The sequence below is a fragment of the Siniperca chuatsi genome, linkage group LG6 (assembly GCF_020085105.1).
Source record: "Siniperca chuatsi isolate FFG_IHB_CAS linkage group LG6, ASM2008510v1, whole genome shotgun sequence".
NCBI lineage: Eukaryota > Metazoa > Chordata > Actinopteri > Centrarchiformes > Sinipercidae > Siniperca > Siniperca chuatsi.
The window spans coordinates 15,849,870-15,872,384 of NC_058047.1; the positions used below are offsets into that span (position 1 = coordinate 15,849,870).

The window sequence follows — 22,515 nt, forward strand, 5'->3', positions numbered from 1 at the left end:
ACAGTGATACTGTAGGAAGTATTATGATCACTGTAAACTCACTGCTAGCTGAAGCCATACACCATTTATCATAACATAATTAATCTTAAACTTAAAAATTGCAGACACACTACCAGATTCTGCATTATGGTCATTATGGAGATATTAAAGTGATATCACAGAATATAAATACATCCCTCAGGTCATTATAACATCATTAGTCAATAACCTGAATAAATACAGTGAAACTGTTTAATAAATCACTACAAATTAACCGTTGAAAACGCAATAATAGGCCATATTAGTCCTTACAAAATTCTTAAAGACAATTATTAACAGTATTTATACAGCTGCGACTGCAAATGATCAGGGTGAGACTGTGTGGGTGCATGTCTGCGTGCGCGCGCGCACGAGGCAACAGCTGAACCTGCGGCAGGCGCGTGCGGAATGCAGTATCCGGTAGAAAGTAACGGTACTTTTATGGAAACGGCAACCAGCTGCCAGTCGAGTTGGTTCACCGACTGGTCGCATCTCGGATTGTCTCGCTTGGCCCGCGTTTCACTTCTTCTGGTTTATATCTACCCAAAGGATTTTTTTTTTTTTAATAATCAAGACTGGGAGGACTACAGCACACTAAAGAGGTAAACTTCCATTTTATAGAATATGTAGGAAAAGGACTGTAAAACCTTAAAATAGTCTGTTTAGCATTGTGTAGCAAGGTCAAAGATACTTGAGTTTAATTAAAAGTTGCCTTAAACAGTTCAGTTCATAAATCTTAATTTAGGCAGACATCAGGTGTCTTAAGTGTAAATCAAGATTTTTATTTTTTATTGTGGTTAGTTACAGTTACAAGTAGTAGTTACAATTTATGGCCACAATATGTGATCAGACATACAGGAACACAAACACAATCATTCTGATAGGCTGTAGAAGTTAGAATCATAAATTAACACATTGATCTCTCTGTATATATGTCAAACTCTTTTTCTGACACACACTGTCATGATTTCTTGTGCCAGCTGAGTACAGAAATAGGACATCACCACCTGTAACCGGAATTTTTTTAGTTCAGTGTTGATTTACCATTTTCATAAAGACCTTTTAAAGATTCTTGCAACCTTTTAAACATCCTCCCAAATAGAAAGTAAATACCCTTTAAGTCACAAAGAACTAATTATGAAAGTAATAGTATGTAGTTGTAAATTCAGTCAGAAAATTGTGTTTATCAGTGCACAACAGAAGAAACACTCTCACAGGCTGCAGTAGGAAGATGGCAGGTGAGGATCTAAAACAGTTTGTTCTGTCAACCTCCTGACATTCACCTCCTCGTTACCAGGATTGAGATTGGAAGATGAGGGGAATCACAATGATCATAATCAAAAAGTAACCTTTCGTAAGGAATTTTTGCAAATCCTGTATATTTGTGTGGATCGAGATGTTGATACACATGTGCTAAATCAGAAAATGCAATTGATTATTTTCAACCACAAGATTAAATGTAATTTTTTACTCGAGATTGTGTTGTAAAGCTGGTTGGAAGACTTTTGAGTCTCAATGGGGTGGACATTTTAAGTTGACCACACCAGTGATGCCTACGGTGGTCACATTTCAGTGTGACTGATTAGAAATTTAAAAATCGCTGTGGTATGGCATGATTTTTAACAAAAATATAAGCTACACAGTGGTACATAATTCTACATTTCTACTTGTATTCCATTTGACACTGAAATGGTCAGGCTCCTGCAGCATCATGTCACACTCTGATCTTCATACCAGAATATAAAAGGACACTGATAAACAGCAACAGTTTTAGTGTTGGATGACTAACAGTCCAAACAGCTCTCATTCATCCAGTTGTCTAGCTCTTAGTCTGGCCATTTTGTCAAGGGTCTGTGGGACGACATGTGGGTGCCAACTTGAGCTCTGTCCAACTGCCTATCACTCATCAGAAATAGCCATGATCACATGTCCTGGACCCATAAGTGGGCTATAAATAGAGGTCAGCAAGAATCCACTGCGCTCTTTCTCAACATGCTGGGAAGTGGAGCAGCTTTCTTTGCTCCTAACTTTGTAGCCATGAAGTGCCTGTTGCACATATAAATCCCAGAACCAGAAGAGGAAAAAGTCTTATTACAGAACCGTAAAGGGAAAGATAGAGGATCTATCTTCAAATGGCTGTAAACTGGTTGCTTGATATTCAGCAGTTAAAATGGAAAAATAAAACATAAAAAATGATAGAGCAAATACAATTATACAAATTAAGTGAACAATAAAAACATGGATCACTGAAAGACTTCTTTCAAAATGACCAATTTAATCAATAAATTGGTCACAAGTCTGCTGAAAGAAGTGAATCTTGTCTGTCATCTTGATTTTTTAAAATTGGACAAATGCAGGCACTGACCACTAACAAATTCCGGTGACAGCCAATGAATGCTAGTAAAGCAAAATAATAAATACATCAGCCAATGTATTTTACAAATGTATTAATATGAAAAGGCTTTCCTTTTTATTTTTTCCAGTGCCAATCAATGAAAAGCTTAATAACATTTTGCAAGTGGCATAAATACTGTATTTAAAAACACCTGATAATTCAGTGAAAATGTGACCATGTGTTTAGGTCATATGGTCAAATTTCTGCTGCATACTTAACTTTTGTGATGTGTAGGATAGATTGACAATCAATCACTTATGGATAGTGCAACAAGAAAGTTAACACTTGAACCATTCCTCCTTTGCTTTGCAGGTAACATTTTAACAGAACCTGTTAGTCAACTTGTCATTGTGGTACAAACATGACTGAGGTGGCGCAGGTTGCGGCTGTAGTCGCCCGCGACATGAATGATGTCAAAAATGAAGACGAACACAACATGAGCGATGCAGAAAACAAGGAAGATGATGTGGTAGTTAATGAAGACAACGCAGCCGAGGAGAAAAGTGAGAAGACGTCACACACAGACGAAAAACCTTGCCACATGGATGACGAGGCGAGTAGTGAGACTGACAAGACACACGTGAACGGTGTGGAACACAAAGAAAACGACATAGCCGATGAGAAAAATGAAAGATCAGAAGCTGTTAATGGTTTAGCACAGGACACAGAGAAGAAGGAGGATGACCATCCTGACACAAACAAAGACCAGAATATTTCTGATGTGACACTTAAGAAAGAGGTGAGTGAGGAATTCAAGATCATGTGATGAGGTAAGTTTTTGTAGATGATAAGATGCTCGTCCATATGGATATTGCCCTTCCCAGAAACCATTTACCCCTGCTGCACAAATAATTTTATCTTATCATCCCTCTCATGGTTAAACCACAGAAACTCATCCGATCCAGAAAGCCAGTGGCCAGAAGCTACGTGCCAAAGCTGAACAAAGACAAGGGGGATGTGAAGAGCAAGTTTGAGGCCATGCAGAAGGCCAGGGAGGACCGCAGCAGGCAGAGGCACAACGAAGAGCAGCAGAAGAGGAAAGAGCAATTCATCAAGGAGAGAGAGTGGAATCGCAGGAAGCAGCAGGTCAAAGACAGATAACCCCACTAACCTCCGACCGTGACCTGCATGGCTTGATGAGGCATGACAGGGTGACAAGGCTGCCAGTTTGAGTGAGAATTCACTGTCTTCTATACACCACACAGTGTTTTATAAAATTAACCAATTAATAATGGTCATTTCATGCAATATTCAACTTTGGCTTGTGCTTGGATTCAAAAGATGGTCATTTTTTAATTTTTAATTGCAGTTTTAACCCTATTAATGTGCACAAGGAACCCTAAAGGACTGGACCCCACTGGTCCTCCGATGGATCTTCCATAATTCTAAACGCATGTTGTGCAGCCAAGCATTGTTCAGCTCTTTAATTTTAAATTGTAATCCAGATCCCAAATTTTACACATGCCAAATATACTAAGCAGAATTACAGGAAAATGTTTGTAAATAAGTGCTGAAACAATAGGACCATTAATAAAATAATCGACTAACAGAAAATTAACCGAGAACTCCACAGATTTTACACTTCAAAGTTTGTATACATGCACAAAACGTTGTATAAAGGCTTTTGTGGCTCCAGTGTTGGTTGTTGCTGAAGTTTTAAAAATGAAATAAATCTGGGGGTGTGGAGCTAGAGAGAAGTGAGGTTACCACACCTCTGTAGCCCACTCCTCATCTCTTCTTGAAGCTAGCAGCTACATTAGCTGCTACTAGCATAGCTGGTTGGAAGAAAATCTCTGACTAAACTGTCTGCGGTTGAGTTGCATTGTGGGTAATGTCCGACAATGTTATAGGAGTGAAATGCTAAATCAGTGGAGTACTCTTTTACTTTTCAACAATTTGACAATGGAGTAATCTTTTAGGAAATTGTCAAGGAAAAACACCAAATATTATCTGGTTTCAGCTTCTCAAATGTGATGATTTGCCGCTTTTCTCTGTCTTATATCATTGTAAACTGAATATCTTTGGACTATTGGTCAGACAAAACAAGACATTTGAAGACATCACTTTGGACTCTCGATTAATCAACTAATCGTAAAACAATAGACAATTAATCAATAATGAAAATAACCATGAGTTACCACTCTGGTATAAAATGATGCACAAGACACATTCTTCATTCATCTACATTTTTTCATTTTATGTAGCCATGAAAAAATGGTGTCTTGGATTTTAATATTTCAGATAAACAGATAAACAAGAAACAGATGAACAGTGCATGTGTATGATATTGACATACAGTGTGGAGGAAATATTGAGAGTGAGAGACTTCAAAATTTAAAGGGGATGGGCAAAGATCAAGAATTCAAGGTTAAGACAACTTTTCTTCGAGATCGACCGTGGTGAAATAAGGGCAGTGATATGGTGTTATGTGAGTGGATTATCAGTGATACTCAGTGAGACAGATCAACCTCCCTGCGTACAGCCGCATAGCTGGCCAGGCTCGGACACCTACGCTCATCTTCTATCTGTGCAACCACACCACAGTCCAATCAGAGGTCCACCTGCAGGTCACATGACCCAGCTATTAGCAGGGATTAGGCTCTTGTTCTTGCTGGGACCAGCATGGCTCCTGAGTGGCAAAGGAGATGATCCCAGCTAAAACCTCACCTCACCGTAACCTCACCACCGTTCTCCATCTGATCTGCCACAGATAAAAGAACTACTCGCTTCCAGTGATGAGGAAGAAGAGGTGAAGCCAGCAAAGGTAGAAAAATCCTACGTCCCCAAAATCACAGGTAAGACACACAAAGGCATGTAAAGGGTAGGAAAGATGGATATTCAGTGAGGGATCTGGGAGGAAGAGGAGGCTGAAGGCTTGTGTTTATGCTCTGTGAAATCCTCAGGTAGTGTGAAGGGGAAGTTTGCAGAAATGGAAAAACAAAGACAAGAGGAAGAAAGGAAGCGGATGGAAGGAGAGAGGAAGAAGAGGGAAGCTCAGGACAACATGGAAAAAGCCAAAATAAAGAAAGAATTGGCTCAGAAAGCTGCTGAGGTAAGAAAACCTGGGGTACAGTGTCTCACCGCTCACTGGGAAGTGGGACAGCATGTCTACATGGTTCAGCACTGCCTTTCCGATGAGAATGTATCTTTAATGATTCAGGTAATCCTCAGCTGCCACTCGGATGAGTTATTTTAAGTGGCATTTGAGATCTAAACAGTTGGCAGAGGCTGGATATAGCTCTGAAACCACCAGTAGCATTGTTGACATGACCAGCGTGTGAACTCATGGTGAATGGGTCGCCTTTAATTCATCTTACTGTGTAAGACTTGTGGTAGTTTATAAAATGTTATGCAAATCAAATTAATATTTTCAATCAATACAGTCCAGATAGAACGACTTGAATGGAGTTTTGCGGTCAATTATACCTTCAGACTGTGTAGTTCTTGGGAATGGTTACATAAGTATTCTTGTGCCAGATTATAGGCAATTACAAGCAATTACCTGCTACTGCTTTGCCCTAATTCTGGTCTAGTGCAGTGAGAACAGTCAACTTATAATGATGTTAACAATGTTGTATATGTTCAAAAGCTACACAAAAATCTTTAACACTTTACTGTTGTAACAGTAGTGATTTTATTTAGCTTTTTGTTTGAATATGTCTTTACACCTCTGCCTTTGTCATCATCAGTGATACCACTGAGGACACTGAGGTCATGTCCCTTGTATTCAGGGTTTTAGCAACTTTGTGGGAAATACATTCTACAATGAAAAACTTTATTTAGGCTGATTTCACAGTTTTTAGACCCAGTAATTTTCACCAGGAGTTAGTATTTCTCCACCAGAATTGTATTCCTGGTAGCTTGGAGAGGGCTTGGGAAAATCAAATGTAATGCTTTATTTTATGGGTCTGTAATTTTTCTAATAATTTCCTTGGACGTTTCCTGTAAAGAACTACATAATAATTATAGGGAAAATGGAGACAGTTATGTAGTTTAGTCGGTTCTCGTGAAATTAGAAGCAATGATGAAGCTGGATTTTCGGATAATTTTCCTCAAAAGAACTACTCCATTTCAATAAAACTTGCAGAAAATATAATTGAAAAGCTAACTATAAAAATAGTTCCGAATAAATAAATAAATAAAAACTTTTTGGGGGGGTGTGGGGGTGACTGGTGCTGTGGACTAACGACCTCAGTATTTGTAAAATCCTGGCTACGGCACTGGTAATGATGCAGACAAAATCACGACTGTCAAGTAAACACTGTCAGCAACACCATTCCCTACAAACGTAGTTTCTTCTTTTGGTGACTCATTAATGGTACAACGTCAACAATTACATTAACTAAAGTGTTTTTATGTGTATTTACTTTAAACCTGTTATGTGCAGCGGTTCACATCCCCATCTTTTAGCTTGCCCTATTACTTTTTTCTTTGTTGTCCATATATGAAAAGAAAGACTTATGCTTTAGGTCTTTTATCAGAAATGGAGTAATGTCTCACGATTAAAATGGTCTTGTTTAAATGCAAGGAAGCACTGACTTGACGATCTAGAAACAACTGGAACAGCACACTTACAGCACTGCCAGGTGTAGACACCATATGACTGCCAACTGTTTCACACACCTTCCAGCGACTGAATTAGCTCTAGACCTCCTCACTGTGACTGAATTAGACTCTGCTATCTTAGACTGATACCCATACTCTGACCTACTGCAAATGGTGATATTAGGCCATTAGAGTCTACCCCCCACCCACTTACATGCTCTTATTCCTAGTCTGTGTGTGTGGGTATGCGCTGGGATCTATCTATCTATCTATCTATCTATCTATCTATCTATCTATCTATCTATCTATCTATCTATCTATCTATCTATCTATCTATCTATCTATCTATCTATCTATCTATCTATCTATCTATCTATCTATCTATCTATCTATCTATCTATATAAAATATATTATATCATAATATACAAAAGTAAAAGTACTTGTTCTGCAGATTAATTTCCCTGACTTTTCTCTAATCTTTGCTTTTTTTGTGAAATATTGGATACTTTTAGTTATGTAAATGAAATCATCTGAGAAGTTTAGAGGGGAAATGCCTCTTTGGTGGAACTGCTAACATCTCTGAAAGTGTCAAGGGGCCCCAACGAGACATTGCTTTTTTGTACATGGTCATTAGCCTAAAATAATGGGAACTACTGGTTTAATATTTAACACGCCATTGTATTTTACAAACTTATCATATGTTTATTATGTAAAATGTTAATCTGTAAAGTAACTATTAACTCTAGCTGCCAGATAAAATAAGTGGAATAAAAAGAAACATTTCCCTCTGAAATTAAGTGGAGTAGAAGTACAAAGTAGCATACAGAAAAATGGACATACAGTACTGTACTACTTGGTTACTTTCCACCACTGTCAACCTTTTACACATGACTTGCCAATATGGTCAATTTTTTGATCATTCATTTAATTGAATGAATTCCTTACTCTGTGCCTTTGTAATACCTTGGATAATCTTACATCATCAAACACCTGTTAGGAAGGAGATGACACAATCCTGGTGAGGGTGGTTCCAGCGAAGTCATCACGACCTCCGGGCAGAATCAAGGTGAACTTTGAAGACATGGAGAAGAACCGAGAGGAGGAACTGCAGAAGAAGGCAGAGGAAGAGAAGAAGAGACGATACGATGAAAACAAACGCTCCTTCCGGGATGCAAAGCGACGCTCAATTGTTCAACAGGTTGGAATTTGAAGAAATTAACATTTCTGTTAACATTCAGCTTAAATAAGATTTTGGCTTGGCTCTTTGCAACCATGTTAATGATTGTGCATCACAGTTAAACAAAGTCTACTGCATTCTCACACTCATTTGGATTTAGGATGAAGAAGAGAAGCCTTCAGAAAAGGCACAGGTGACTCCTGGAAAGCTAAAGCTGACATTTGAGGAGCTGGAGAAGGAAAGGCAGGAGCAGAGAAAGAAGCAGGCTGAGGAGGAAGCCAAACGTCGCCTGATAGAGGAGAAGAAAGCTTTTGAAGAGGCCAGGCTGGGAATGGTAAACAAAACTTCAAAACATAACACTAATTTCAATGCAAAGTTGCAAATTTTACAAATCACTTTATTACAACTTAATACATGTAAGATATTTTACTATCCCTTTTTTTCCTTGACAAGCAGCGATATCAGAAAAATATAGTTTCTGTTGTGATTGCCTTATACATTAGACTGGATGGATTATTAAGTACTGAGTAGCAATAACAGAGTCTTCAGATTCCTTTTACACTTCATAAATTGCCAAATATGCATTTGTTGTATAGTGAATTTTGATGTTTGAACTGTTGTTGAGCTAGCTTAATCAGTTCTTATAATACGTTTGTGTGTCATCAGGGAGAAGATGAGGAGGACACTCAGGCAGCTCTGGAAGACAAGGAGGAGTTCCGACCTGGAAAACTGAGGTTGAGCTTTGAAGAGGTGGAAAGGCAAAGGGTAGAAGAAGAGCGCAAGAAAGCAGAGGAGGAGGCCAAGAGACGAATGGTGGAGGAGAGAAGAGCTTTTGCTGAAGCCAGGAAGAGCATGGTCAATATGCTTCCCAAAAATAAACACAAAATTCAATACAAAAAATTAAGTGAACTCAGAAAGCTTTCTTAGATTATGAAAATGCTCTTGCAATGAGAACATCTCAGCTTGCAAACATGTCTGGTGGTAAAATCATTATAATTTATACATTTTAGATCTGATATGTCCTTGAAGTAATAGTTACACATTTAGGGAAATACACTTATTCTCTTTCTGGTGGAGAGTTAGATGAGAAGATTAATAACACTCTTTTATTTTTATGCTAAGTATAAGGCTACAGCCACCAGTTGGTTAGCTTAGCTTAGCAGAAACACTGGAAGCAGGGAGAAACAGCTAGCCTTGCTCTGTCTAAAAGTAGCTAAATAAACCTACCAGCACCTCTAAACCTCACTAATTGACAAGTTATATCTCATTTTGTTTAATCCATACAAAAAGTTTAAAAATGACAATTCACCGTTTTATAGGGGGTTATGTGCCGGACTTTTTCTTGGCTGGGAGCAGTAACTTCCTGGAATCTGTGCTGGTTGCCTGGCAACTGCTCAGAGCCAGATACAGTAATAGTCTGACTCATAACCCCTTGTAAAATGGCAAATTGTTGTTTTTACACTTTAGTTTTCTACAGATTAAACAAACGAGACATATCGTGCAAATTAGTGAGCTTTAGAGGTGCTGGTAGGTGGATTTTGTTAGCCAGGCTGGCTGTTTCCTCATTTTTGTGCTAAGCTAAGCTAACCAGCTGCTTATATTTATCGGACACATATGAGAAGAGAATCAGTCCTCTGATCTACCTCTCCGCCAGAAAGTGAATAAACGGATTTCCCCAAATGTCAAACTATTCCTTTAAGGTAAATTTAACCTGAACTAGCAGTCCTTAGTGCAAACGTCCCACAAATAAGAGCAGCCTCATTTGGAAAGGTTACATGAAACTGGCAAAAGATGATTACACCATCAGCAACTTCTTATCTACAGTACCCAAAGCTTACCTTGCTTTGTTCTTACTCAGCTTGTAGATGAGGACGATGAGGTGCTGATGGCCTTGCTGAACCTGGAGGGCAGTAAGCCCGGGAAGATATGTGCTAGTTTTGAGGAGCTGGAACGCCAGAGAAGAGAGGAGGAGCAGAAGAAGGCAGAGGAGGAGGCCAAGAAGAGACTGGAAGAGGAGAAAAGGCTCTTTGCTGAAGCCCGCAAGAGCATGGTAAGTCTACATGACTCAGTGACCAAAAACAACACTCTGCATGTACTTTGCTGATCATTAACATGTCAGGTAGTTATTGCTACTGAGGCTTTGACTTAATTTGCTGCTGCTGAGCTGCTGCGCTTTCCCTTTTTAAAGAACAGGGAAACCTATGTTATAGCAAAATGTTAAATTGCCCAGACACACATAGACACACATACAAACAACACATACGTACAGTTTATTCATATTTTATCATTATGTCTATATGTAGAGTTTTTAACAGCATTTGTTAAAAGCATTATAAATAAATATCAGTTATGACCAGTTATGAAGTAATTCTACATCAAACTGACACCTATTTTAACTTTTCACTCTGAATCCGTCTAAATGTTATCTATAATTGGATTCTAATTGGATGAAGATACATCATTTTTGTTCATGTATTGTATATCGTTTTGATGGGCTCAAATGGTACACCTGCATTGCTATTCCCTTGTCCAAATTATTTCTTTAAGAGCCCTGGCCTGGATCAGGAAAGGTCTGCATATGGAGATGAAACAGTAAGATATTTTCAATTTCAAATGTATATAGTCCACAGAAAAGTAGCAACAGTTGTTCATGCAGTAAGCTATGATTAATTTATTCCCTGTTAGTACAAGGGCACAAAGGGCTACAGATGATTATGTGGGGTTTTTTTAATGCATGTTTTCTTTAAATGTGCAACAATAAGAATGGCTCCTGCTTAGCTGGTTTTATTATTTACATTATTTGATGTTGGGTAAGTAGCTGGACTTTAATTGTTTTGCTCTATTATAAACTGAAGCCAACACTGACTTAGATTATAATACAACATGGACATAAGACTTGATGCAGTCAGTTAGTTCACTCCCAAACAGAGCTCTCTGTCCTTGTGTGTATAGGCACTAGATGAGGAAGAAGGGATGGTGAAGAGTGAATCTCAGGAAGCACTGCACCCAAGAAAACTGGAGATCAACTTTGAAGAGCTACTGAAAGAGAAGGAGCAGGCTGAGAGGAGACGTAAGGCAGAGGAACGCAAAAAGAAGATGGAGCAGGAGAAGCAGGAATTTGAACAACTCAGACAAGAGATGGGCGAGGTCAGTCTGGAACAGATGGAACTTTATGTAGCCCATGCACATCACATACTATATAACTTTCTTAGCCAATTATGCTTGAGAATACAGCACTTGATTCCAAATATATCTTTTGAATTCCTATAAACTCATACATGACATATCTTATTGCAGTGACAAATGTAACCTCATATTTGTTTTCATTGCACATTGTGGTTACTTTTTCCATCATTTACGGACTTCTCACACCTACACAAAATAAATTGGCTTCTATCTCACAGGATGAAGTGAACGAAAGTGCAGATGTTGTAAGCAAAGAGTATGAAGAACTGACCAAGCTCAAGAGGACTGGCTCCATCCAGGCCAAGAACCTCAAGTCCAAATTCGAGAAGATCAAGCAGCTGACTGAAGAGGAAATTCAGAAAAAGATTGAGATGGAGAGAGCACGGAGGAAGGCCATTGATGATGAAATTAAAGAGAGAGAAGCTGAGCGGTTCCAGGAGGTAAGAGTATACACACGGTATACAGGGATGTGAATTTTCCAACAAGACATCAATAAATTGTATTTTTAATTGGAAAAAATGTTGTCCCTCCTTCTATTTTTTGATATCAATGGAGGATTATCTCAGTGCCACATATTATAATTGCTGTGTTTTTCAGGAGGATGAGGAAAGAGAAACGACTCCAGTGAGGCCCGAGGAGTCACCATTCAAACAGAAGGTGGACATGCGAGCCCGATTTCAACAAATGGCCAAAGCCAGGGAGGAGGAGGAGAGGCGGAGAGTAGAGGAGCAGAAGCTGCAGAGGATGCAGTTTGAGCAGCAAGAGATTGATGCTGCCCTCCAAAAAGTAAATCTCCCATGTTCATGACCATATATGCAAGATCATTCCTCATGCATGATGGCATAGCAAGAGTTTGGTTTAAGGTTGCTTTGACCCTGGCAATAGTTTAGGATTTTTTTGTCATCTGTTTGCAGAAGAAGGAGGATGATGTAGAGGACGAGGGTAGCATCATCAACGGCTCTGCAGCCTATGAAGATGAGGAAGATCATGCCAGGTCAGGGGCTCCGTGGTTTAAAAAGCCCCTTAAAAATCAATCGGTGGTGGACTCGGAGCCAGTTCGGTTCACCGTTAAGATCACCGGGGAGCCCAAGCCGGAGGTAACCTGGTGGTTTGAGGGAGAGATGCTCCAGGACTGTGAGGACTATCAGTATATAGAGAGAGGAGAGACTTACTGCCTCTACCTGCCAGAGACCTTCCCAGAGGACGAGGGAGAGTACATGTGCAAGGCTGTGAACAGCAGAGGAACAGCAGCGAGTACCTGCATCCTTACAATAGAAAGTAAGACCACCTTGGTGTGATTGCATGCCTATGAAGTGGATCGCATGCTCCTCTTCCTCGTGCATTCAAGCTGAGTGGGAGATGTGGATAACTACTCTTCTGTTTCTTTCTTGCAGCTTATGACTACTGATGCCCTTCCATGTTCTGGAAACTTTCCCTGTTGTCTCTCACTCCTTTTATAAAACTTCGTCCCTCATGGTATGGTCAAACAGCAGAGGGAAGAAAATAGCAGTATGCTTGGCATTCCTAAGGGAGGGATACACAACACAAGAAAAATGCAAGATGTTGTTTACGTATTTCTCAAATGTAAAGCTGCACTCCCTGTTAGAGTAGGATGATACCTGTGCCAAAAAACAGACACCATTCTTGTTCGTTCTTGTTCAAAACTATCTTCGCTGCAAGGCCCTTGCAATATTTGTGATACCAGCCATTTTTAAGTATCATAGCACTGTATTGTAAATATCACACTTTATGGTCCACACATGGCAAACATTATGCTTGAGACATTGAAATGTAAAAGGTAAGATGTCCTTGTGTGCTAATTTTGAAGAACAAGATACGGGAATATCAGTGAAACATCTTACATGCTTGCTTGGGTATTCTACTACTGCTCAACAATTTCATCAGTATTAATCAGCATGTAGTCTTCTGTACTCTTTGCCATATTAGTTAATGATATTGTGATACTTGCCTGGTATTATATCAAGGGGTAACATGTTAGTCATCAATCCACAGTGAAGGGTCTATTGACAATGATATGACATTGTAATGGCAGTCACATATTGCAGAAACGAAACAATTTGAACCCACGTGTATATCCTGATTTTCAGTGAAACTGTTTAGGTCCAGATTAAGTGTTTTTAAACTGCAGCATCTAAAAAAGATTAATATGTTGATTTTTCATGTACCATCCCCCTTTTTCTTTTTGAGTTATATGTAATACTCTAAATACAGTTGTGTTGGACAGTAGGTAACCGTTTTATGGTTTGATAATGAAAACAAACATAGGCTAACCTGAATATTTGTCATATATTATAAATGAAAATGTTTTAATAAAATGAATGAAAATAATTTTTGTGGTGTCATTTATTGTTGCATGGAGAAGACTTGAACAACTGATACCTACCAAATATTCTGTTGTACATTCTACTTGCTTTGCTTTTTGGTTTTTGCTTTTAAAGTGAGTATAACCCATGGATCCATCATCATTGTATGGGTGGCGGATCAGTCAGGTCCCAACAGTAAATTCTCTCCCTGCATCATGCATGCTCCTCTTACATAGCCTATGTGTACCAGCTGTGACCAGTTCAGATAAAGACTGATCCTTCAAATTAAACAAAAATAGTAATTTTTACAGGTAATAGTCACAATTCATAAGTAAAAAGCAAAGATTACAACACATTCTGAAAAAAAGTTACATGATATTGTGTTTCTTAGCTTGATCTTGTGACCCCACCACTGACCGTAAACTAAGCACTATTGCGCGTGCGTCGGGCAGGCAGCGACAACTTGCGCCGAGTGAGCATTTTCATTAAAAGTAATAGGCCGCCATATTTGTGTAACTTATCCACTACATATAGCCATCTGGTGGGAGAGCGGCGCAACTAGCATCTCCATGGAAACGCACATAATGGTGTGGCGCAGCACATCCCACAGACTTGTTATGTTTCGCTAGACGGTTAGCTAAAGGCTATCGCCAGAACAGCTTCTTGCTGATTAACGTTATCTATGTTTCGAAGAAGACCATCACAGGCGGACACGATCTCATCATCATGTCCGTTTCAGTTGAAGAGGTTTCTTCGTCCCTTGTACGGGAATATCTGAGTCGAAAGGTAAGTTAGCTAGCTAATGCTAGGTGGTCAACGGGCTGGACTCATCGTTTCTGTTAACTGCAAACCGCGAACAGAGCTAGCTGGCTAGCTAGCAGTGGTAACGGTAAAAAGTTTATCTTATTCAGGTGTTGCACCGACATCTGTGATTCGCCAGATTCTGTGCCACTAACGTCACAGATTCAACTCTTAAAACAGTTTCTGTTGTCACAACTGACATTATATGTGAACCCGTGTATAACGTTAGTATTTAGGTAGGATGATGGTCACATTGTCATGGCTGCTACCATCAGCATTTTTGCAGCCACCAAAAACGTGACCATGTTAAAAACTTTTACAGTGTCAATATGTACAATACAATGCCTAGTCAAGGCTCTCACAGGTCACAGAATACGATGCAAAACACTGTGTTGATGCAGGGACTCAAGAGGACTATTGCCTGTATGGATGAGGAGCATCCACGCACAGAGGCCAGTATCAACAACAGATCACACTTGAGGCAGATTCTCAACATGGAGGGTCTCTATAGAAAGAATAAGGTAAGTCTTGCATCTGGAGGTTGGCTGCTGTGCAAGTGGATAACATTTAAAAAACTGTAGCTGACTTCTCTGTCATTGCAGGTTCAGAACTCCCCCCTGAAAACATTACTGGAGATTATTGTAAAGCATCAAATCAAGGGCCTTAATAACAATGACAAGATCACTAGCAATGGAAGTAGTCCCCCACAGTCTGCTCTAACTATCAGCTCATTTGCTAAGTCTCCTGCAGGATCACCAACAGCGATGAATGACACAAAGACAGAGGATAGCAAACACATCAAATCAAGGTATTTCACAAGTGACATTTTGATACATTATTTTGTGCTCTTTTGACTTTTTGAAAATTGGTTTGAACTTATATGGGATTTATCTCTTACACAGTTCTGATATAGAAGAAATCTGCCCTTCTCAGCCTATATATACATCATTATTGCCTGAGACGGACAGACTGTCCAGTCACAATCAAAGTGGTTTCTGGGCTTATGACTCAGAAGACCTAAAAGGCCAGCCACTGGGGGCTTCCCTCCAGGACAATGAGAGCTTCGTCAGAAGAGAACTAGAAAAAAAGACTTCCATCACTGAGAGCACCCAAAGGAGCAGAACTAATCGAATTAGACGTGGCATGATGGCTGGACCAATAGCTTGCACACCTCAGGTACTGAACTTCTGATGCACCTCTTAAAAAACGTATTGATCCCATATACATCATATTACTCATATTCATCCCACTTTGTTCCATTATTGATGTTTTTCCTTTTAGGAATCAAACAAAAAAAGGCAGAATCGAAGGCAAGAAGTGCTCAGAAAAGAAGAAAACAGACAGTCTATGGATGGACTTTTAGTAACCGGCTTACATCAAGAAAGCTTAGAAAGCGGCCTAACTGAAATCAGCTCAGCTGACTGTGTAGGAGGGCAACGGGAGTTGCGGAGTGCACCAGAGAGAGTGCAGAGGGAAAACAGCTTTGAAAAAGTGGGACACGACCTACTGAAGACCAAAAAGTAAATAACTATAAGCTGCTAATAGTAGTATGTCTGTGGCAACTTCACAGTTTTATACTGTTGAAATGATTTTCCTACTGAGTTTTGTTCAAAGTTTTATGTACATTGTGTCTGTTTCTTAGAGTAAAGTCTTTGACCAGGCCAAATGTGACTGATTTGAATGTGTCTGAGATGGTTTTAGGTAAGTACTGTGTATTTAGAAAAAGAGGCTGCATCCATTGTCTTTTTTCTTTCTTGACTTGTTGCCTTGTATTTGTCAGAGCTGATGGTGTGTTCATCAATTTCCAGATGACATTGATGATGATGATGATCTGCGAGAACTCTCCAAAGTGTCCTTTCAGAGAACCATCGCAGAGCACAGCTATGCTGGCCGCCCGATGGACCAACACACTGCCATGGTGATTTATGCCAGTGTTTCTTTAAAAATGCTGGAGATCGTTTCTGTGGTTTCCTTTGATTTTCTGTTTGTTTTCTGTTTCTGTTTTTCTCCAGGAATTGAAAGCTGTTCTTCTTGGTTCCAGCCTAAATTGTTTCAGTGTTGAGTGGAGGAATCAGGGTTTCACATTCTCAGAAACACATGACCTGAGATACGGAATTGTGCAGAAAAAGGTTGTCTTAACTGTGCCATCCTTCTAAAATTCATTAATCCAGTAAACTGATTTTCATATGATTTATTAATTTGAGGTATTATGCTGTTATTATTATACTATTATGTATTTATTTTCTAGGGTGGTCCTTGTGGCGTTCTGGCATCCATCCAAGCCATTGTTCTAAAGAAACTGCTGTTTGAAAACATCAAAAGCAGTGATACAGGCCTTCAGTATGTTATCCTTCAATTCAGAGCTTTGGCCCATACTATTAACCTCTGTGTGTCCTATTGTAATCACTTGGATGCCTTTTACAGCCATTAATTCACATCAAGGCATGCTTTGTAGCCACTGTTAAGTACTAACCTCTACATTGTCGTATTAACTGTATTATTACCCCAGACGACCTGCTTTTCACTCAAATGCCACTTTGTTCTCAGGAGGTTAAGACCTTCCAACACTACCAGAAGAAAGTGTCTTGTTTTAGCTGCGTCTGAAATCCTGTGGAGGGCTGGTGAGGAAAAACAAGCCACAATTGCAATGTAAGATTCACTTAATCCTCTACATCCAGACGTTTACCACAGAACTTCATTACCAGTATTTAACTAGGTCAAATGTATGTTAATACCTGGCTTAGCTGTTAGGGAGTCCGGGTGGTTCAGTATGTCAATGTCATATGAGCAACATACACCACAGATGCTTTGTTAATATCTGCTCTCAGCACCCGTCAGACCCATTGATCTCAGCGTTGATTTAAACAAGTTTGTGTGCTTTTTTACCTCTATTTTTAAAACAGAAATTCAGGGAGAAATCATTTCACCCCAACTGGACACTACAAATCTGAAGGAGTCCTTGAAAAGGTAAAGAGATGCCATGCATACACACCTGCTGAAATCTGGGTAGTAATATTATACTCAAGTCGATTAAATGGAAATTAGTTGGATTTAGCTGCATATAGATGAGGAGTTTCATATTTAAAATATAGTAGTATTTTCTAACTACATCAGACAAACATTCCTCAACAGTATTTTAATGAGCCATTTTTATTGTGTTCAATTTGTGGAATATTACTATGTCTAAAATTGTAGAAGATTCGTAGCCATATTTGGATTTGCAAAACCACATTTGCACAAAATTTAACAATACTATCAATTTGCAAAATTAGCTTTTTACTTTAAATCTTAAACTTATCAGTCTTGCTACTGTGTGTACTGTTGATACCTAATTTATAAAAAGGCTGTGATTTGCATTGCTGTGGCTGTTTTATAACCACCTTTTGTTTCAGATAACATGTTTCATGGTGGATAACATAAAGCACCTGCAGTTGCTTCTGGAGCAGCATATTGAGCAGGCGAGAGACTCAATATCAACTTCCTCAGTTTAATTTTGCCTGTCATATGTACAAAAGATTGCTAACTTGTTTTGCTCTACTCTGTCTTTTTTCCACAGTTTGAGACAGGGGTGTTAGGATGCATGCTGCTGACCATATCTGCTGTTCTCTCTCGATCTATTGACAAGTATGTTATGCCTTTTCTAGCACTATGACTGAACAAGATGTGCAGCATGAAAATCACTATTAGCTAAACAATGAAACATCACCCCTGTTGTGCTTTCTTTTTATTATTTCTTTAGAGTAAGAGAGGATATGGATGTGCCCACCACCACGCTCATCGGAGCCCATGGCTACTGCACTCAGGTTTGACATAAAAAGGAATTGGTCTTGATGACACTGGTTTAGGGACACACCCTTCTCTAAGTCCAGTGCTTTCATAGTTCATGTTTACAATAGTATTGAAATGCTGCCTCAAAGCCATGACAGCTCAGAACAAGTCTCCAGTCAGCAACTGACAGAAAAATCAAGCCAAACACTATGCTGTGAACAAGTAACACAAGTACGTGCAGGACCTAGAGTATGTTGACGGTACAATAAAGGGATCTCAGTGTAACACACAACACAGACAGTAAGCAATAATATTTAACTGTTACTGCTGCACGCAACATACATTCTGGTTACTAAGATTGCTTCTTTGTGTTTGTGTTCACCAGGAGCTGGTCAACCTGTTGCTCTGCGGCAGAGCAGTTTCTAATGTTTTTGATAATGACATCGAGTTGGACTCAGGCAATGGCAACATGACTCTACTCAAGGGTATCCAAGGCCACTGTGATGTTGGCCTGCTGTCTTTGTTTGAACATTATAACATCTGTAAGGTGAGGGACATTGCTGGCTGACTCTGTGGTCACCTCCCCACTGACGGACCAGATACTAATCAGATGCAAGTGAAAACACAAGACCTCAGGGGGCATTCTTTACTGTAATTATGGGCACATCTATGTTGTCAGCAGCACAGATGTGCCCATAATCAAAGCAAAGAATGCCCTTAAGACTTATAGGATTTATATGATAGTTAACAACACATACACTGCTTGAAAATGTTTACTTCAAAGTAGTTCACATACACGAGAACGAGATAACTCAAGAAAATGTGAAGCAGCGGGCTCTCTGGTTATCTCAAACAGTAGCATAATAACAAATTAAATTGACCTGGTAAAGTGAAATGTAACTAGTAGGTCAGTAATCACCTCATCAACATGTGGATGTGTTTTGATGAGACATGTTGAAGCCGATGTAAGACTCTTGCTCCCGGGAAACTGATTAATAGCAGATTTTGCCCTAGCATTTCTAATTATTGAGTCTTCAAGGTTTTATTCAATTGGAGATTTAAAAAAAGGCCCAAGGTAACTAACTCAGAGAAACCAGGAACTTGGCGGCGTGTACCAGAACATGAAGTAGAGAGGAAGTAGTGCTATAAACCTTATACAGACAAAGAGGGTGATGAGTGTGGGGATATACTGTAGTTTTCCCTCCACTTTCATAACACTGTTTTAAGCAAAGACACTGCAATAAAGAAATTCAAAGTACCTTTCAAATTTTCAAGTTTTTCTGCGCATCATTCACATACACAGTAATTACCAACACATGTACAAAATGTATTATTCCAATAAAAATCGTGTTACTCTTACACCCTGGAAAACTATGTGTCTACTTCTAAGTATTCAGGAGGCACGCATGAACAAGTACCATGACAAAGCTGATTTTACTCCTCTCCCACGCTGGTAGCAGGATTCTGAAGTTTGTGACAGCTCAAGATTGTGTGCAACACTTTTTAATTAAGTTAAAAATAATAAAATTCATGATGGCTGAATTCCATTTAGCTGCTTCGATTTCAGGGTCCTGGTGTTTAATAGACTACTTTGCTCTGTTGTGTTCTACTTTCTTCTCTCTAAGGTAGGAGCTTACCTGAAGACTCCCCGTTACCCCATCTGGCTGGTGTGCAGTGAAAGCCACTTCAGCGTGCTGTTTGGCCTGCAGAGGGAGCTGTTGACCAATCAGGACAAAGGTCTGGAGTTTGACCTCTACTATTACGACGGACTGGCCAATCAACAGGAGGAGATCTGCCTCACTGTCTGTATGTAGCATCACTTGTCCCACATTCTCAGTGCACATGTCCTTTCTTTTTTGATTGTTGTGTTTCTTATAATCCCCTCACCCCAGTGAGTGACCACTCAGAAAAAATTACATTAGGGTATAATTTCTGTGATTAGGATGTGATCTTGTTTTCATGGCAATCTAAATGATCTGGGTTTCTTTCTTTCTTTCTCGTGTTGATGCTTGAGTAGTGTTATTTTGCTGTTGCACTAATTGTATGTATGCCTAAACTGAAAATGTAAATTAAGAATTTGGATTTTTTAGCTGTTGGCAAATCGGCCCTGAGCTGTCAAGATGTGGACACTGATCTCATTCCTCCACTGGAGCACTGTATCCGAACGAGGTAAGGATCTTTTGACATTTCAAACACACAGACACACACCCACATGCACAGTAATGTCTGCAGATCCTGAAAACAACCATAAAATGTGTTGATGTTTATTGCTGTTAAAGCTAGGGTAGGTAATGTATTTCAGAAGCATTTTTGTTATATATCATTTAATTCGGCCCAAATGAAATGATTGGCTGACCTACCTGCCTGTGCACTCATTACTCATGAAAATGTGTTTTGGGGAAGTGGCTTTGGAGGGAGGCCTGAAGGGAGGGGGTGGGATTTTTTCGGTTGGATACTTTCAAAATTTAGCCGTCTCTTGCTAGTTTCTCCAACGTTACCTACCCTAGCTTTAATGAAGGTGTGTTCAAATTTCTTGCAGACAGCTATTAGTTGTAAAGGATCAGGTAGTATATACCTGGGTCAGTTATAAACGCCTTAAACTGTTTTTGTTTTGTTTCAGGTGGAAAGATGCATTTGTCAGTTGGAATGACACAGAGCCTATTCTCTGACTGATCACATGGTTTGATGTTATTTTAATTATGGACCATTAACCGACAATAAACATAAGTTTTCTTCATATTTAAACATATATTTTAGCATTACCATTGTTTTCTCTTGATAGTAAGACACAGTGTTGTTCTGCCATTTGATTACATGACATGATGACCTGGATGTTATACGTATCACACAATGTATGGTGTTGCCTACAAAATGATATTTGAGAGAATGCAGTAACTATATCTTTGAAAGGTTTAGCAATAAACATAAGCTAACATTTTCTTTAAATGGGAAACTCATACTTTTGTTGCTGGTGAAATGTAAACGCCACAATGGCCTTTTACTCTTTACCTGTACCTTTTTACATAAAGATATAACCATATAACCGATTGTTATCCATATTTTAAACTAAATTATTATTTCCCTGCTTATTAGAAATTAAATTAATCTGATCTTTTAATCAAGAAAACTGTTGAAAAATGACTACATAAAATAAGTGTTAATTTCACATCACGTTTTAACTAGAGCTGCACAATTAATCTCAATATTATCGAAATCGTGAAGTATCCAAAACGCAGAAACTGCAATGTTTTGATAAATGTAATTGTGTTGCAGAGATGCCCTGGCCTATAAATCTTGTTCTCCAGATGAAAGAAAACGTGTTTGTTTGGTACAGACCCCAACAAATAACATCATCGTGATTTTAATAGTTGTTTCAATGAAAATGAAAATTGTGATGCAAAACGATCATTCTCACTAATCGTGAATCATATCGCAATTGTAATATGTCAAAATAATCACAATATGATTTTTTTTGTACCATATCGTGCAGCCCTAGTTTGAACTGACTTTTGTATGACACTTACTATGTAATCTTATGTTACAGTTTGGTTTTGAAATGGCCCAAAATCTCACTTTAAGTGAGATAATATGTTAGGTTGTACTGTATTTGTTTTCATCGCTTCAGTAATAATTCTGATGTGTTGTAAAGAGATTAGATTAAATAAAGACAGACTGGTGTGTGTGTGTGTGTGTGTGTGTGTGTGTGTGTGTGTGTGTGTGTCATAGAGAGTGAATATTCTACTAAATTGCTTATAATTGCCTTGATGAATTTTCACTTTTGACAGACCACTCATCTGGAACAGAAAATAAAATCATTCAATACCTCAACTGTCTCCACACAGTGATGGTTGTTTTGTGTGTCTCTCTTGCGTCTCTTCATCTTTGGCTCCATAAACACCATTTCTGTCGCTACAACTCTTCATAAAGCTGCTTTTAATTACCAACCAAATAGGAAAAATACTGCAAAACTACTGTTTTGTAACTTAAGTATAGTTATACTATATATTGTAGAGAAAAGATCATGAAGTCTTCTACAATAGAGCATACAAGGCTTTTAACTAGAAAATGTAAGTGCTTCTGCAAACAATCATTTTCAGTTTACACAAACAAAAATGATCTGTTTGAAAGGAAAATAAATCCTAAATAAATGCAACTTGTAGAAAGTAATGCATTCTTACTGCCATTACAGGTGACTTGATGCATGAGGATGAACACTGCGGCTTGTGTTAATTAAGAAGCTCACTGTGACTTTAGCAAATCTGTTTTTAAAAGCTGCTTTAAAAACTGCTTGTCTAATGTA

The 22,515-nt window shown here is 38.9% G+C and overlaps 2 protein-coding genes across 8 annotated transcripts; both read left to right on the top strand.

Moving 5' to 3' along the window:
• Positions 1 to 464: 464 nt before the first annotated feature.
• nexn (nexilin (F actin binding protein)) lies at positions 465 to 13,671 on the top strand. Of its 4 annotated transcripts, XM_044200235.1 has the most exons (15): positions 465 to 620; positions 2,726 to 3,152; positions 3,302 to 3,499; positions 5,124 to 5,208; positions 5,317 to 5,465; positions 7,957 to 8,157; positions 8,297 to 8,470; positions 8,803 to 8,991; positions 9,995 to 10,186; positions 10,684 to 10,728; positions 11,089 to 11,283; positions 11,541 to 11,762; positions 11,920 to 12,108; positions 12,237 to 12,600; positions 12,717 to 13,671. In XM_044200235.1, the coding sequence occupies exons 2-15, from the start codon at positions 2,775 to 2,777 to the stop codon at positions 12,728 to 12,730; spliced, it is 2,595 nt and encodes an 864-aa protein (XP_044056170.1). In that variant the 5' UTR covers positions 465 to 620; positions 2,726 to 2,774; the 3' UTR covers positions 12,731 to 13,671. The 4 variants fall into 4 exon arrangements, with proteins under 4 accessions (XP_044056170.1, XP_044056169.1, XP_044056171.1 ...); XM_044200234.1 differs by lacking the exon at positions 12,717 to 13,671 and having other exon boundaries at positions 12,237 to 12,635; XM_044200236.1 differs by lacking the exons at positions 10,684 to 10,728; positions 12,717 to 13,671 and having other exon boundaries at positions 12,237 to 12,635.
• Positions 13,672 to 14,119: 448 nt separating this feature from the next.
• On the top strand, positions 14,120 to 22,043 carry mindy4 (MINDY lysine 48 deubiquitinase 4). 4 transcript variants are annotated; one of them, XM_044200177.1, is made up of 18 exons: positions 14,123 to 14,432; positions 14,849 to 14,968; positions 15,188 to 15,255; positions 15,350 to 15,623; positions 15,729 to 15,967; positions 16,090 to 16,148; positions 16,256 to 16,365; positions 16,460 to 16,576; positions 16,696 to 16,787; positions 16,995 to 17,096; positions 17,351 to 17,414; positions 17,840 to 17,905; positions 18,004 to 18,071; positions 18,187 to 18,250; positions 18,601 to 18,762; positions 19,841 to 20,021; positions 20,306 to 20,384; positions 20,836 to 22,043. In XM_044200177.1, the coding sequence occupies exons 1-18, from the start codon at positions 14,373 to 14,375 to the stop codon at positions 20,882 to 20,884; spliced, it is 1,974 nt and encodes a 657-aa protein (XP_044056112.1). In that variant the 5' UTR covers positions 14,123 to 14,372; the 3' UTR covers positions 20,885 to 22,043. The 4 variants fall into 4 exon arrangements, with proteins under 4 accessions (XP_044056113.1, XP_044056112.1, XP_044056111.1 ...); XM_044200176.1 differs by having other exon boundaries at positions 14,125 to 14,432; positions 15,050 to 15,255; XM_044200179.1 differs by lacking the exon at positions 14,123 to 14,432 and having other exon boundaries at positions 15,198 to 15,255.
• Positions 22,044 to 22,515: the final 472 nt, after the last annotated feature.

What these genes read in the sequence shown, in the direction of transcription:
- mindy4 (XM_044200176.1), top strand. Translation starts at nt 14,373, where the DNA reads ATGTCCGTTTCAGTTGAAGAGGTTTCTTCGTCCCTTGTACGGGAATAT. An exon ending in CAATAGCTTGCACACCTCAG is followed by an intron (nt 15,624 to 15,728) that starts GTACTGAACTTC and finishes TTTTCCTTTTAG; the next exon opens with GAATCAAACAAAAAAAGGCA. An exon ending in AAACAAGCCACAATTGCAAT is followed by an intron (nt 17,097 to 17,350) that starts GTAAGATTCACT and finishes TTTTTAAAACAG; the next exon opens with AAATTCAGGGAGAAATCATT.
- nexn (XM_044200234.1), top strand. Translation starts at nt 2,775, where the DNA reads ATGACTGAGGTGGCGCAGGTTGCGGCTGTAGTCGCCCGCGACATGAAT. An exon ending in ATGTGACACTTAAGAAAGAG is followed by an intron (nt 3,153 to 3,301) that starts GTGAGTGAGGAA and finishes GTTAAACCACAG; the next exon opens with AAACTCATCCGATCCAGAAA. An exon ending in TCAGACAAGAGATGGGCGAG is followed by an intron (nt 11,284 to 11,540) that starts GTCAGTCTGGAA and finishes TCTATCTCACAG; the next exon opens with GATGAAGTGAACGAAAGTGC.